General features: G+C 38.0%; 1 protein-coding gene and 1 long non-coding RNA gene across 2 annotated transcripts in view; both read right to left on the bottom strand.

The window, feature by feature from the left end:
- Positions 1-11,976, bottom strand: part of LOC108110651 (AF4/FMR2 family member lilli) — a 65,036-nt gene extending 53,060 nt beyond the window's left edge. The window contains exon 1 of the mRNA XM_017219756.2: positions 11,817-11,976. Coding sequence (XP_017075245.1) covers positions 11,817-11,851 — 35 coding nt within the window. The 5' untranslated portion in view covers positions 11,852-11,976. The remainder of the gene's footprint in view (positions 1-11,816) is intronic.
- Positions 11,977-12,434: 458 nt separating this feature from the next.
- Positions 12,435-16,637, bottom strand: LOC108110652. Its single transcript, XR_001772571.2, has 2 exons — positions 16,467-16,637; positions 12,435-13,078 (listed from the first exon to the last, which is right to left on the bottom strand). It is a non-coding gene; the product is annotated as an uncharacterized LOC108110652 (long non-coding RNA).
- Positions 16,638-17,231: the final 594 nt, after the last annotated feature.

Genomic DNA, 17,231 nt, shown 5'->3' with positions numbered 1-17,231 from the left:
CCAAAGCTCCGAGAAATTGTGAACAAAACAGAAGACGGCGCACATTACTTTTTCGACACTTCTTCTGCATTTGTATGGAAATTTCATTCGACACTACCGATCCAAGCGGACCCCACACCCCCCACCCCCACCGTTCGGTACTCCCTTCGCAGACTTCCCAACTGTTTTCCGACCTAACCAATTTGCCGATTCTTTATTGACACGTGTGCCAAGCTTGGCCAAAAGAGGTGGAGAGTCACGCGTGGGAGTCAACGGAACAGGTGAAACAGGTGAGCAATAGAGCAGGCGAGCGAGCAGGTGAAAGAGTAAAGCAGTCGAGACTCACGTTCCTCGCATCTCTCTCACAGCATTTCTGTCTGGTGTGTGCAGCAAGGACTTTGGCATTTTATTAAATTACGTGACTCGGAATCCTGCTCCTTGCTATTACCACCTACACTTAGAAATTGTATTTTACCAACAAATAATCGTTTAGATAATTAAGCATTCTGTTTTGATGTTGAAATGATTTAAGATCTTTGTGAATTCATAATTTTAGCTAGCAAATTTTATTATTTCTAATTCATAAAACTAACTTTCAACTTAAATCAAATATATAAACAATCCTTCTTTAAGTGTAGTCATGTGCTATGTGTTGTGTGTTGCGGGAAAGCTGGGAGGGGGTCTAACTTTGTTACTTCAAGTTTGGAACCGCGCGCGCGTTGAAAAGAAATGAAAATGTGTTAAGGTTTTGGTTAGTTGGGGCATGTGCAGGGGGCAGATGAAAGCTGCGAGGTGGCAACGTTTGCCAGGCAAATTTCTTGCCAAAGCACTATGGTCGCAGTCGATTTATTTTTAACAAAAATACATAAAATTTATTAAATTCCAATACCAAATTTGTATATCCAAATAGCTACAAGAATCTTTTCAAAAAAATTCAGATTTAAAGTTCGTTTTAAATTTTATTAAAATTTATGTCCATGAAAATTCCGTTGACAACCATTGTACAATGCACAAGTAAAAGTTTTGTTCGAATATCAGATGCTGCTGGCTTCACACGCTCGTCATAATTCGATTGGAAGTATAAATGAAAAATTGGCAAACTAATATGCGATTGCTTGCAGTTATCGATAACAAATTGAGTTGTGTTGATTTACGGCGCGAATCCGTGGCGGAGAACTATTCAAAGTGTTGAGATTTGATTAATAAATTTGTCAGAAATAAATCCAGAATGCATTATAGTCCAAATATCTTTTTAAAAAACAAACTTTCAGGGAATTTTCTATGACAAGCCTAGCTAATCTGGATTAATTGGTCTTTTATACCTATTACAGATGCATGGAAAGTATACAGAACGTATCGTATTATCGTGCTGTGAAATTTTGTTCGGCATTATTCAACTTTATCGCACTGCACTTTAAATTTCCACTTCACACGCAATAACCAACACATTGATCGGCCTGAGCAATGGGAAAGCAAATAAAATCGGTATAATTCAGATAGCGAAAGCAACAAACAAAAGACAAAAGTTAACAATAAGTCGCGCCCACCAATGTGAAAACGTGCAAAAATGTCCAAGAATAATGCAAAGAATTATAATTTCCATAACAATGTGATCGAAGAGCTCACTCGGCTGTCTTATCAAGTGCCAACTTATCACACATCCACATACATACGCTCGAATGTGTATCTCTCTGACCTCTCTCCCTATCTCTATCTCTATCTGGCTTTCCTGCTTGCTCCCTCTATGAAATCGCTATCAGCCAGATGAAACGTGATGGCAACAAGCCCTCAAATCGGAAAAAAGATTATTAACTTGGTTAACCTTGAATGCCATGTGAGTTGCTTCGGCTACTGCTTAATTCTAGGTGCTCAGCTGCTTAGGAGAACTAAGAAAAGTATTAGGAACTTGATTATATCGGTAATAGTGATTCAGGCCAAGTTAAGAAGTTTGTTGGCGAAAGTAGTTTACTCGTGATGAAGGTCTATTAAGTATACGACGGGTGGTACAAATGCTTAACATTGCCAATGCATTGAATTTGATCACGGCAAATTATCAATTGATGTTTAAGTGCAGCGCTCTTCTAATCTAAACTAAAATTAAACTTTATTGAGAACTTCTTACTTGCGGCTATTAATCTAAATAAGCTTACTTAGGCAACGAATAATCTTATCTTGGTAAATAAAAGTCCCTCTATCTATGTTTACGTATTATTGAATGTGATTATTATTTATTTTAGAGTAAGTATTACGTGACAGGCTAGGGAATCAAATTCAAAATAAAAGTATTATTTAAAGAGAACTACACAAATCGTTTGGCCATTATAAGGCCATAAAAATGGCTCAATGCGAAATTATTTTTAGCGTAAAAAAGGTTTGGCAGCAAAGTCACAACACAGAAGCAATGAAAATGAAATTTGTTTATAAACTATTCCAAGCACAAATGAATCACTCATCGAGCTAATTGAAAACGATAGAAGAAGCTTCAGAAGCTATATATCTAAAGTGTGTATTAAGATAAGTTCCATGGGAATTGCGTTTACAGAAAGTATTTCTGTTCCAACTGATTCTCGTTCTTTTTTTTTTTTTATTCTGTTTCACGTTTCTCTCGCTCTGCAATTCTCTGGGCCATTCTCACCTCTACTGCTCTATCTATTTTCTGATGCCGCGTGAGCTGCCTTGTCGATGTTTATTTTTAAAATAGCCGCCGCGCGCATTCACACAACAAACTTGTAGCTAAATTTACTTTTTTTTTCTGATTGTTGTTTTTGTTGCCGCCTGCTTTTCATTTGCGTTAGGTGGGTGGTCAGAAAATGAAACGAGTAAGGAAAAAAAGCCACCGACATGGATTGTCTGGATTTTGCGGAATTTCCTCGCTTTGGCATTGAATGGAAATATATATTTTCTGGAAAAATCGCAACTAGCGAATGGGCAAGGACATGTGCCACCACCCCTCAGAGATTGCTCTCAGCGATTAGGAATTGATTGCCTGGCTCAGTGATGGGTTTATAATTCATGCAGTGCAGTGAAAGGTAGTGAATTATGTGATTGAAATATATTATTCTAGCTTTTAATAATAAGTATTACTGATTTCATTTACGTGGAACTTTGCTTTGTAAGTTACTCAACCAAAATAATGTAAATATTCAAAGGCCATAAACATTTGAAAAAATATACCTAAAAAGAGAAAATGGGAGAAGTAAAAGGTAGAGGAATAAGCGAAAAAGACAAAGCCAATGCAACACATTGCAGATTCCAAGCAATCCAAAAGTTTTTCCCTAGTGCCAAATGCATTTGGCTTGGCCATTTGCCGTGATGGGAGATTAGGAATGTGTGGGCGGGTGCTTAGGATGTCTGCGTTGGGTACCAACTTGCAACGCCCTTCCTCCTCTCTGCTAACAGCCCCCTTAACCCCTTAGCCGGCGCTTGTGCTGACATTCATGGCACATGCATTGACACGTTTTTCGCATCGTTGTTGCTGCAACGACGACGTCATCATAGTTGTCGTCTTCGTTCTCGGTCTTGGTGCCTTTGTCAGTGATTGAAGTTTTTGCATGCAAATGAAGTGTTAATCAGCAGTGTTGGGCCTGCATCCAAGTGTATAAAAAAGGAGCAGCACTTACGCCTGACATTGCTATTTGTGGTTCCTTTAAATCAAGTGGGACTTTACAATTGACAAGGAAATTAGAATTCTTTGCAATGGTTTCCCGATAATTGGGATTTCCCTATGTTAAAGATTTATTTATTTTTGTTATTTTGAGAAATAGAGAAAAATAGATTTTGATTTAAATATCCAAAACGTGCCAGAAATTTTATATCCAATCGAAATTTGAAAATGCCAATCAATTACAAATTTAAATGGTTTTCACTATTCACATTTTGAAATTCCACTGAAATTAACCGAGAATTAAAGTGAAATGTTGGGAATTCCCTAATTGCAAAAAAAAGTGATTACAAATTTCCATCAACTTAAATGTCCTTTGAGTTATGAAATATTCCCAGAATAATAATATAGTAAGTTATGGTGATTTCCAGAATTTCCCACAACAACTGAAAGAGCGGTAAGTTTGGCTGACTAACCCTCTTCATTCATTCATTCATTGTCGCCCCCTTACTTCCACATCCTCTAGCCGTCTCTGTCACGCAACTGGGGCAACTCGAGGAGAGTTCTCAGGGGTCGGTGGTCCGGCGGATCGTTGGTCTGTTTCACTCATTTTTCCTGTTTTGTATTTCGGAGAATGTCTAACCCTTTCTGGCGACACACATCTCCATTCAATGAATACATTTTCATAAACGAAATGTGGGTTTGTCCCAACCTTTGGGTCGATGCTTTGTCCCAATCCATGGCTATCAAAAGCTGCATTCGCCTTGTTTTTCAGGGTTTATCATGGACAGAAGTGAATAATTCAGGAATTATTTTTGGTTCGACATTTGGTTTTGATGCGCTCACCCCAATAAATAGCTTTAAATGTGAAATTACTGCCAAATTATCCATTACCATAATGAATGTACATAAAACTGGTAACTCCATTGTTTTCCTTGTATATTTCCCTAACCTTTTAAAAACCCATAACACTTCAAACTCACAGAACATCCATAATTATAAACAGCACTTGTCATATTGTTTAAGCGCACATTTCAGCAATTACTTTTTATACACACACCCATGGCTATACAAAGTCAATCTCCTGCGGCGGGGAATTCCCCCATTCGATAGGCAATCGATAAACATTTACGACGAGCAAACGTCTCGAATAATGTTCAACTAAGAGCTACAACAACCAGTAAAATAAACAAAGGAAAATGAAGGAAAGCGTATAGAGCTTATAGTGCTGTCAAGTCTATATTTTTTAGTCAAATTAAAGAGGTAGATAGTATGAATACGCTTATCACATATAATTGATAAGATATTATTGAAAATATTCTACAATAAAGTTCTTCCTAAAGCTTAAATTAAAAAACGCAAGAGCTAATTTTCACTTAATTGACAGAAGATTAGGTAAACCCAATTTACAGTCACTGGAATATCTAGTTTTTTGTAATCCATAGTTGCCAGCACTGCTCTCGCACGTTGAGGCATTTTCCCAGTGTTTACAAAATGCCAACACCGAACAGCGGAGTGAGCAAGAGGGGCGACGAAACAGCGGAAGAAGAGCATTACAATGTAATCCAAAAGTACCAATACTAACTCGCTGCCATATGCAGACACACAGACACTCGCACACTCACGCACAGCGGGAGGAAACGCACATTGAGACAGTTTATCGATCGTTAAGCAAACAACAACAAAATTGTTGAGAGCGAGAGGGCGCTACAAGTAAAAAGCACTTACTCATACAAATGCATATAAATAATAAATAGATACACAGAGAGAAAACAGTAAACTGAAGAACAGATAGTGGGTTTCTAACCTTGTTTTCTTAGCAATCATTCCTTTACTTTAAATCTTTTATAACTTAAAAATCATTACCAAAAAGTCCTTTAGCTTTTCTTCAAGTGTAAACGTACTCACATTAATAGTGCACAAATATTTCAGGTTGGCAAAGCATTGCATAAATATTTCAGCTTGCTTTTTGCTCAGTTGCTGAATGTCGAGCAAAATGTCATATTAACACCTAATTATGGTGAACGTGTGAGGCAGGCAAGAACAAGAAGAGAGCTTGGAAAGAGGGGAAAAGGAAGGTGGTAGGTGCTGCCGACACCACCCACCCGACTGTTACGGTTTTTGTTGCTGTTGTGTTTGTGTGGATGACACGTTGGAAAAGCCCCACAGAAATGGCAGAAACAACAAACCTACACGGATTCAAGTGCAACAGAAAGTGGCAACCAGCAAACGGAAATTAATATGAAATAACAGAAAGGAGAAGAAATGCACTTTAAATACTTTTGAATTAAAATGAAAAGACCATAATAAAACGTTAATAAAACCAAACATCGTGAGAAACTGTAACAATATACTATAACCAGCACATCAGAAATTCATTGAAATAGGAATATCTGAAACCGGATGTAAACCACTACCAACCAATACCCACGTTCTTTATATATTTTGCATTATTCTCGTTATATTTAGCTTTTCGATCAATTCATACCGTAGAGCACGTTTCTCAGGTCAGCGAGATGTATCCGAAAATCCAAGAGAAGACTTCCTTGCCTGCAGTTCTCGGCAATCAAATACAAACACTCATTAAAAAGTCCTTCAATAAAGCCTCAGGTTACAATTTTAAGCCACGACCACAACTTAAATCCCCTGTCGTCTCACCACCGGAAGTGGGAAAGAGTGGCGGCGGGGAGTGGCAGCAGAGCTGCAAGCGTCCAGTTTAGCGCATTAAGCACAAAAACAAACACACGCAATGCCGACAGACCCCAAAGGCTTGTCGAGGTCCTTTCTCCCACTCCCCATCCTTATTTGCAGCTAGAATCCTCATCCCCCCTTCGATTCCATACCCTCCTCTTGTCAATATTAATAACGAAGGAACAAAGTCAACTGCAAATAAATGGCAAATAAGTTTTTGTTTTTATTTCCCGGCGCTACAAAAACCACCAAGGACACCCAACGCCCCATTTCTTGGCAAAAAAAAAAGAAGGTTGATGAAAAATCCCCCACAATGCCCTGCCCCCCATGAAGCCTCTGTAAGCGGAAAAGTGCAACTTATTTACTGTTTCCTGGAATGGTGGCCATCTATGTGGGGATGTGGCGGAAGGAGGCGCCGGAAGAGGGTGGCTGCCCTCAGGAAGGGGCAGAAGTGGAGCATCTAGAAAGGCCAGCCAGAGGATATATGCACCCCTCGAAGGACGTAAAATAAGGATACTCTTTCAATGAATCTAAATATAAATTTTTATTATGTCAAGGCATTGTTTACACAATGAAAAATAAACATAATGTCGTTACGCCACTAACTACATAAAGTGAACTAAGGTTCCACTTATCCGTATTGTAAAATGAGTGCTTTTATTGGTTTATGTATAATGGTCTAATGAAAAGTTGTGTTATATGATAAGTTATTATTAAAATATAAACACAGGTTTCTTATATCCTTTCACAAGAAATAATAACATATATTAAACCTATGCCTTTAGGGCAATGGTGCGTCAACAAAAGCCAGAACTTATCCTGCCTTTTAACATCATAACTATCTTAGAATATCCAATACTTGGCTAGAAGGGTATAAATCAACAAACAGGGAGGAAGCCAAGGAGCTGGAGGGAGCAGACCAGAGCCGGCGGTGCTCCAAAGTTCCAGTAGTTGTTCTTCTTGTCTTCAGTTTGCCAGTTCTCGCGGTTCTGGCTTAAAGTGGCGGCACTTGTGCGTGAAATGTGCGAAATCGAAGGAGGTGGCGGTGGCGAGGTTGGCGAGGATGGTGTTGAAGCCACAATGCACATGGACACAGACATGGACATCTCCCAAGGCAGCCCCACTCACTGCAGCTTAGCCCCACACCCAACTTCTGACCTCTGCCACAACGTGTGTCCTTCGGCTCAACTGCAACTGACTGATGGGCGTGGCGCGGTGTGCAACAGTTAATCATTGAGGGGTGGCAGTCAGTATGGGGTCACATCTCAGATGAGACAGCCCTGGCAGGAACCGGGGGAAAACCCATAACACCTATCAAGTCACCATTTATAGGAGTGGCTTTCAGGTTACTCCCAAAGCTTATGAATTAAAAACAAAAGCTTTAAGGCTACAACTAATATATTGCCACTTTAACTAGTTCACTTTAATATAACTTCAAGGTAGAAACTACTATAACTTATAGATTTTAAGAAAAAAAATTATACAGAGCATATTTTTCCACTCGCATTAAAGCTGAAGCGCAGGTTATCACTAAGCAACCGCAGAGTTTAACATCGAACGTATTGTTTAATTAGTTGCCCCCAGAGGTGAGTGTTTGCCATATGTGAGTAAGCTTCAATTCAGGTTGGTTGGTTTGTTGGTTGGTTGCCCCCTTTATAAGCCACCACCCATATTCACATGCCAATCCCAACACGTGTCAATTGTGGCTCAGATTCGTTTGCTGTTTTGCCTTGCTTTTTGCTTTTGCTCTGCGTTTGGGCTTCAAACACAAGCTTCGGGTCATTAAATAAAGCGGACGGCCAATGCGAGCACACAGAAACACACAGATGTACATACACATACAAGCAGATGTATATATATAAGAGCGTAAACAGCCAAAGGACGAAGGACTCGGATGAAAAACCCCTTGTAAAAAGTACGAAGCGAATTATTTGCAAACAAAAGTGCGAGAAGGGGAAGTGATTTACTTTATCGATAGACATAAAACAATTTGGCTGCCTCTCAATGACAGTTCTCGGTCCCCAGTCCTCGTCCTCGTCCTCAAACTCGTCCTCATCCTTCCTTCCTGCGCTTCCACCCTAACATCTGTCATTTGTGTGTGCGCACATATCTTCGATTCCCTTTGTTTGGGTTTCTGGTTGAATTTTATAAGGTATAAAAATTACATGTGCCTTTATCTCGTCGCCCCGAACCTTTGCCAAATCCTTGAAGAGGAAATTGCCCTAAAACTTTCGTTCTTTCATTTTTTACAATCTGATTTTACACCAAGAAAAAGGTTTTAATTGTGTTTTATCAAATTAAATGAAAACTATTTTATGTAATAATATCTTATTTAGCATATATATTAATCTATATAAATATGAAGTTGGAGAAATAAGAAAGTTCATTTTTTTACTGTAAACTTATACATTTTTTCTAGGCCTGTATAGTCGCCTATATTTCTTTTACTTTCTTTGCATCTCTTTCTATTTTCCACCTTGTTCACTTTTGCATACAAAATGAAAACAGGACTACCCTGCACTTCCTTCCTGCTCCTGTTGTTCCTGCCCAGAACCTGGTCGTTCTCGGTCCTAACTGTTGCTGATTTATGGTCTGACATAAGATGGGGGACTCTCCTAGAAGGGAGGCGATGTTGGATGACTGTTTAGTTTGCATGTTGTTCCGCTTCTCTTCCCTTCAACTTTTACGTTCGGTGCCTTTGTAGCATTAGAATGACATAATAAAATGTATAATTTCGACATAAAAAATAAAATCCCCAGAGAGATTTCTTTGGGCCCGAGGCTTCTGGGTTCTATTCTGACTTCAGCTATCTCTCACACTTTCACCCTCTCGCACATACCGCACTTTGATTGCCGACTATACGTGTGGCATATCAATTAGGTGTGTGGGTCAATAGTTTAAGTGGGCCAATGATGGAGGTGAAAGGGCGAGGCAACCCAATGATGGATCTCACATCATGGCATGATGCCCAAAAAAGGATTATGTTTCAGCCTTTTTGAGTGGTCATCTGAATCGTCAGAGTGGTATATGTGTAACCCAGATATCAACGAGTACACATACTTTGAATGTGAACCTGTAAAATACTAAAGAAAAACTGTTGTTTATCCCAATATGCCTCAATATTATTGATCACACTAACGGAATTCATTAGCCATTCTTACCTCCAGCGACTTAGTTGTAAATCAGTTAAGGAATGACAACTCAATAATTCGATTTATATCACCTTTAAATCATGCATAAGGCAAATTGTCCCATCAGCCAATCCGTATAAGTGGGCTTCTTAAGCAGACTATTTTATACACACACAAACACATAGACTTATCCCCTCCTTGGCAACCACTTAGCTATTCATAACTGGCACACACAGCCAGACAAATTTTAATAATTCAACTCTATAATGTGGACGCAGCGGAGGAAATTCGCTTTTTGGCCAATGCCAAAGGCAGCGAATGATAGAAAGTCGGCCAAAAAGGGGGCGACCGAAATGCAATAGAATGCGGACAGCCAAGTGGGTGGTTTTTGGGTTGGTTGGATGGTTGGGTGGCTGGTTGGTTGGGGAAACCCACAAAAACCCAAAACTTGTGCGCGTGTGTGTCTGAGTGCCGTACACCCTATAGCACATTTTTCCCAACAAGGTGGGAAAAACCATGCAGAGGGAGACACAAAGTGCAGTCGGAAGGGGGATGAGCTGGGGTAAACCGCGCTCTAGACACACATTAAAATTTCAATTTTGGAGAAATTAAAATTTTATCAGTTTGTTGAGAGTGTCGCACACGTTTCGTGCGCTTGTTGTTTTTGAGTTCTCATTCTGAAACCCCACATATATCCCAACTAATATACGGGCAGACAAAAGTCATAAAATGACCAACAACTCGAACGCTAAATTGTACATGTTAGATCAGAACCTATTAAGGCCATGCTTATACAGTGAATATGTAATTCTTTAGATAAAATTCAGTAAAATTCTCTTTAAACTATATCAAGGATAAACTAATTGGGGTGAAAGAAGACTCCTTGTTGATTATAACCGAAGACGAAAACTAAAATGTTCTGTAAACACACCCTTTTACATTCAAGTTCTTCCGCCTGGCGAATTTTCGGGCATCAAATGAGGGGCTCAAGAGTTTTAGGGACCTATAAAGCCCAACTTAAAACCCCTTTTCCGCCCAGGAGGAAGTGGTCTAAAGAAATCTGTTATGGTTAAACTTTCGAATGAAAAAATACCAAGTTTTCGACAAATTGCAGCGAAAAGTGCACAATGGTTTAGCCATGGGGAAACAGTGCGTGGCGACGCCGGCAAAATGTACAACAAAACCCGAAACACGGAGAGAAGAGAGACTATAGTGGAATTTTCCGACTACATGATACGCTGTCTTCAGTTCTGTAGATTTATAATTGGGGATGTAAGTGTTACTACAAAGGAAATCTAATAATGAAGATGCCATTTTAGTTTTATAATACGTTTTGTTCTAGTAAAGTAATAATTTCTGTATAAATATACCTGTAGTAGGTAGTAGTAGATTTAAGATACATTTATATCTTTACATTAACAGACTAGACTTTTTATTATATAAATATATATTTTTAAGTCCTTGTCTGACCTCTCAGATTCGAAGAATTCAACATACCCTTATCCACTCCTTAAGAAAAGCGGGCATGAAAAACTTAGATTTTTCTACTTTTCCTCAAGGTGGGACAACAGCCGACAGCGGAAAGGAGGGTGCGGTGGCGCAGAGAAGGTGGATTTTCATCCAACAGTCGTCTCTGTTGGTAGAAAAGAGCAGGCCAAGAAAACCCGCAAAACTTGGCAGCGCTCTCTCGCTCTGTTTATTGCATGGCGCTAAAAGCAACTGGGGACCGTTTTTTCCTCTTCTTTTTGAGTTTTTTTTTTTTGGTGGCACTGCTCTTTATACGTATCTATTATATAGATGTGGATGTGCATGTGCTTGTTTGCCTGTTGGTTTGTTTGTTTGTTTGTTTGTCTGTTAGTCTGCCTGTGTGTGCGCAGTAAATGTGGGCGTACAATTTTCAATTATACATTTTAGTGGCCGCCGCAGCTCATTGACAATAAAAAATGAGAAAATGAGGCAAAGAACCAGAACCGGAAAGAAAAGGGGTCGCTCTGCAGAAATGAGAAAAGTTTTAGGAGATCCGATTTGATGTCGTGTGCGTAGCATTTGGTTTATTGTGAATGACGGACAATGGCGAAATGTCCAGAGATTAAACTTGGTCTTGGTACAATTTATTGGGACCTTAAACTTATTGGGTTTATTTTAAGAGACTTGGTTCGCAGTTATGAAGGCCTTAAGCTTGTTTTATACCTTTTTCGACCCTTTTTTACGTTGACACAAAATTTGCCAGGAACCTTTTCCTTCGCAGAATATGTATGGGTAAGAATAAACCTTTTTAACACAAAAAAAAACCATAATTTCTTTTTTAATACCTGATTTAGAATATGGCCAACCTAATGATATATTATCTTTGAGGTATTTATCAAATCTAGCCTTATTATATTTATCATAAGTAGGTCAAAGGATCAACTTACCGTGGTTTAGTTAGTTTTTTCATATGTATATCCATATGGGGATCCTGATCCAAATCGTTGCTGGTGCTGCAATTCTGGTTTGTTGACTCATAGAAGGGAATCCCTCCGCCCTAAAGGGGCGTTGAGTTGATCCAAGGCCTCTGGACTTTGTTGCAGGGAAAACTGCGTATCCTTGTTTCTTCCCCACGTGATATCCGACTCCTTGGGGTATACTTGTTGACTTTTGTTGGTGTTGGTTTTGCGGGATGCTTAAGTTGGCGATGTTTCCTGGGCACCGCATTAGTTGTTGTTATATTTGTTGCTATTGGCAGGTTGCTAGCGTTGTTTAAATTTCAATTTTAACAGTTAACAATTTACTGAATTATTATTATTATTGATAATATTGCTCGATTCGCTGTTTGTTGAGGTTGTTGTTGTTGGTTTACATAGTTTTTTATTCTTGTTTGGTTTGTGTGGTGTTGTTGTTGTTGTTGTTGATGTTTTAATTAAGCACTTGGGGCGCAAATATAAAATTTGTTATTCATCGCTTAAAACTACGAATAATAGGATAATTTGATTTTAATATTGGAAATTTCTTATAATTCTCATATGAATTAATATTTAGAATAATTTGTTGTAATTTGCACTTGACTTTTTTGTTTTCTTTTTTTTTTTTTAATTTTTCCTTTGCTATTCGCTTATCATTCAATATATATGCTTGTCTATTAACCGATAAAGTAATTCTCTTAAAGTAACTGCGTTTGTTGATTCTGAAGCTGCTTAACTTTGCGGATTGTAAAAATTGTTGGCTTTTTTGATGGATGTAAGAAATATATATATATATATATATTTATATGGTATATATGTTGGCGTAGCTGTAATATCGCTTGGCTACATTAAGATTTGATTGCACCGTTAGAATATAACGCACTTTTTCCACGATTCTCGATCGTTCTTTCGTTTCCCGTTTGGGCTTTTAATTCCCTTTGACCGGTTCTTGTATATATATGTATGTATGTTGTAAGTGCTATGGCTATGTATATGCATATGTATATAATGCGTGTATATATAATAACTATTGGAAGGCGTACTTGTTAGGCTTGCTAAGTTCTGTTCAAAATGTTTACGCGTTTGTTAAAGCTAATGGCTACGATTTCATTAATGCAAGTGTATTAATAATTTGTATTCATTTACTAAATGTTGAACTTTTTACTTTCGCGTTTTTCTTTAATATATTATTTATTATTGCTTGTATTTGAGGCGATTTTAATAATAATTGTTGGCTGCAAATATGAAATTAGTTAAATGGGATATTTTTTTCGACAATGTGTCCAAAAGTTCGTCATATATGTATGTACATACATAATATTTATTTAACCATGAGGGTTAATCTGCAGTTCGGTTTTAATGGAAAATTGGAATACCCTATTAACCCCCCTTCTATTTCAGGAAATATTCTTCCAGCTGCAAAAACAAAATGCCCACAAAAGAAAACCACACGCAAGGACACACACACACTTAGTCATAGGTAATCGGTCGCGCGCTCTTCCTCTCTTTCTCTCTTTTGCTCTCCCAGCAACAGCTGTTGATCGCAATTGCAGCAAGCCACACATACACAAACATACTGATGCACTGATTACATATGCACATATAAATGTTGATGGAAGAACAGCAGGTGTTAAATATAAAATCAAAAATGTAGCGTACATAATGTCATAAAGACGCCAGATGAGCGAGAATATTATTGCAATGTGTCTGCTTCTCATTCATTCACTAGTTGTTGTGTTTGTTGTTATTGGAAGAAGAACCGAAGCAAAGGGCAACGCACCGCTTCAAAAAAAGATTTTTCCTTTCCTTTTTGGCGTTGCTTTTGCCTAACAACACATCAACGATGAATAAGAAGAAGACGACCGTTCCGTTAGCTAAAGTAAGGCGAGAGAGTGAGCGTGCGATCGAGCGGGTAGAGAGCGAGCGCGAGTGAGAGAGCAAGAAAATCACACAGTCCAGGTCCAAAAGTGCCGTTTGAAAAAATTGACAATAAAAAATGCGCATTTCACTTTTTTTGTGCTCTCCTCTTTTTTAGGTCTCTTCTGTTCCGTTTTCGAACAGTTTGTTGTTTTTTGTTTGTTTGCGAAAGCGAATTTGTTGTTGTATTTGTATTTGATCTGTTGATTTCCACTTGATTTGCATTGGAAATTTCGTTAGCGAGCGAGCGAGACAGAGCTGGGGAAGGGGATGAGAGGGGAACAGCCCATGTGCTCCAATTTTTTTTTTAATTTGCACTCTTCACTTTTTAGACTTACGTTTTTTAAATTAAGATTACATTGGCTTTGGATTTGGGATTTTGATTTTACTTTTGCTTTTGCCTTTTCTTTTTGCTTTTTCCTTTGAACTTTGCACACAGAAAAAACAATTATTGCACACACAAACTTCTCATAAATGAATATAATAGATGGCAAGCAATTTTATTGAAATTTAATTAAATATTTTCGTTTGGGCGGCCCGATTTGTATTTTTCTTATTTATTTTTATTTTTACAAATATTTTTTTTAGCTTATTTCGGTTTTCATTTTTATCCGTCACGACAACGGCGCCGATTTTGTGTTCGACCGGCTGCGATATCCGTATAGCTTTACCGTTATATTCGACGTTTCTTTACATTTTTACGATTTTGCTAACAGACAACCAAAATAATGTATGAGAGAGTGGTTGAAATGAGTTCGAAGGTTTGAAGCGACTCTCCTATTTTGTGGAATTCAAAGTGCAATAGTACCTATTGGATTTCAAAATGTTAGGATATGTTTAGAATACTATTTTTTTTTTTAGATATGGTTCTCAGTGAGCTTGTTGGTTCTCCCATTATTTTCGCATATTTTGACCGGCTGCTGAATCCATTTACACAGCCCTACCGTTACTACTTGGCGTTTTGCTTGCTTCGAACAAAATGCAACTCAAACCAAACTGGGAGAGCTGCTTCAAGCCATCAAACACAATCGAACCACTCTCTCAAACACTATTTTGTTGTCCCTGTTAGCAAGCTGTTAACATTTATTTTGCTATTGAAACATTTCGAATTAACAATGCCAAAGATCGTGTTTAGTTTTATTTGATTAATTGATTATGGAAAATCGTTTAATCAAATTGTAACAAAATATGAATGAATTTCGACACAGAGCGGGCCAGAGAGTGCATATTGGGTACATTGGAATTCGAATTCGAGACCGTGCCAGTAACAAAAGAAAATACACTCTCTTAGCCTTTTTCTTCTTCTTATTGGCAATTGCCTTTTGTTTGGTTTGTTTTGTAATTTGACTTCATGAATCAATTTTAATGACGTCGTCACTTCATTTTAATAACAAAAGCAAAAGGAACGCCCGAGTGAGATTAAAAAGTTTATGGGTAGGAAGTAATACAGTGTATATATTCAAGTGGAATCCTTTAAATTTCGAAAATTTTCTATATAAATTAAATAAACGTTAATATTAAACAAACGCAGACTAGTCCCAGGAGCACTCACCCCGCACCAAGATTCCGGAAACTTTTGACCTTTTTATCTGCTAATTATTGTAATTTATTGGATTTTTGAGCAATAACTGTTTTTTATCTATTATTGTTTCGATTTTCCATTAGTATGTTAATTTTAAAAGGATTTTACGAATCAGCAAATAAGGAAACACATTAAATATATACCAATTGTTAGGTATTTTAAGGTTATCATTTAGGAAGTTCTCACCACATGAAAAAGAAATAGTGACCGCATAGAAAGTTTTACTCCAAATGCGGACGTGATTGAAGTCATTCTTCTTTTTGAAGAAATGTTCAAATTGAACGTTTTTTAATTAGGTTTTTAATCTTTGATTTATGTATTGATTATGACTTTTTTTTTCTCCATTTCATTGTTATTCCGTCAAACAAAATGAAAACATAAATTCACGGGATTATTCTGATGTCTAGGTCACATTTATTGTCGAAGAAACTCCAAATTTGTGAGTATTTCGAATTTTTAATTATTTCCAATGGCTGCGCGAATGGACTATTGGAATGTCGGCTTTCAAACAATTAACAATTGTTCTTATCAGAATCGCTGGAGGTGTTTGTGTGCGACTCTCGCTCTCTCCTCTTTGCTATTTCCCCTTTCTATAGCATTCGCATTCTCTTTTTGGGGTTTTTCTACAGGCCTTTCACCCTTTTTTTATGAACTCAAATCTGATTAATAAATACACAATTATAGCGAATTTTTTAGAGGTTTTACCTAGACTTTTTAAGGCAAACACCTACATATATAATAGATAAAAACAAAAGGCTAGCAAACCCAAACACACACGCACATACAGTGGCGAAAAGAGCGCGCGCGAGAGAGAAAGAGAGAGAGAGTGGCGGCATTGTCCGTCTGGCATTTTGACGTTTATTACTTTGCCTTTATTGTTGTTGTTGCTGCCTTTGCTTTGCCTCTTTTTTGCTGCCTTTGCGCGCGAATTCGCTGCGCATAGCAAATTAAAATTAAAAGTTTGCAAGAGCGAGAGAGAGCAACAAAAAAGCAGGGAAAATATCAAAATTAATTTCTTTTCGGCGTGGCGGGAGAGAGAGTGAGTGAGAAAGAGAAAAAAGAGCGCGACATGACGAACTTTTGACACATTTTGTTTATAACAATTGTATCTATTTTGCACTTACCTCTTCTTCCTTTTCTTTAATTGTTTCTCTCTGCTGGTGAATACAACTCAAAATTGTTTTGTGTGCGAAATCAGAAATGTTTAAACATTATTTAACACAAATACGTTCACACACACACACACGCACACACATATAGCCATGGGCTGTAGTAATTTGTTGTTGTTGCGGTGGTGGTGGTGATAAAGCCTTGCCGTTGTTGTTGCTGTTTGCCGATTTCTGCTCTCCTCGCATTAAATATGTTTAGTTTCCATTACTGTTTGTTGTTGTTGTGTGGTATTAATAAAAAACGTACGCGAACTGCAGTCAAAGTCACTTACACACACAAACACACGCGCACTCACGGCATACGGCACACACAAACGCACGGACGCACACACACAGCAACTAGTAATTCTGCTGTGCGAAAGAGATAAAATGAGAGCGCTTACGAAAAAAAATGTTTGTGTAAGTTTCCCCGAAAACGCGATTTCATCCGGAAAAATTCACTGCGCTCGCATTCGGCGCCGCCGCGTTAGCCACTTAATCAAATAATTGTTTCCGTTTCCTTTGCATTGTTTTTAGTTGAGGTTTTTAAACGAAATTTAGTTGCGTGTTTTGTGTTGGTGCAGAGAGAGCAGGAAAATACACATATCGTTATCGATGGCAGGCTATCGATATGGCAACTATCGCCCAGCTGATTGACGGGCCATCAGCTGAGCGGCGATGTGACCAGTACTATTCAATATCGGAACTAACTTTTTTAAAAATAATTTTCCTGTTTTCACC

Source organism: Drosophila eugracilis, unplaced genomic scaffold (genome assembly GCF_018153835.1).
Source record: "Drosophila eugracilis isolate 14026-0451.02 unplaced genomic scaffold, ASM1815383v1 contig_2152, whole genome shotgun sequence".
Lineage (NCBI taxonomy): Eukaryota > Metazoa > Arthropoda > Insecta > Diptera > Drosophilidae > Drosophila > Drosophila eugracilis.
Note: the sequence above shows the minus strand (reverse complement) of the source record. Positions and strands in the feature narration are given on the sequence as shown.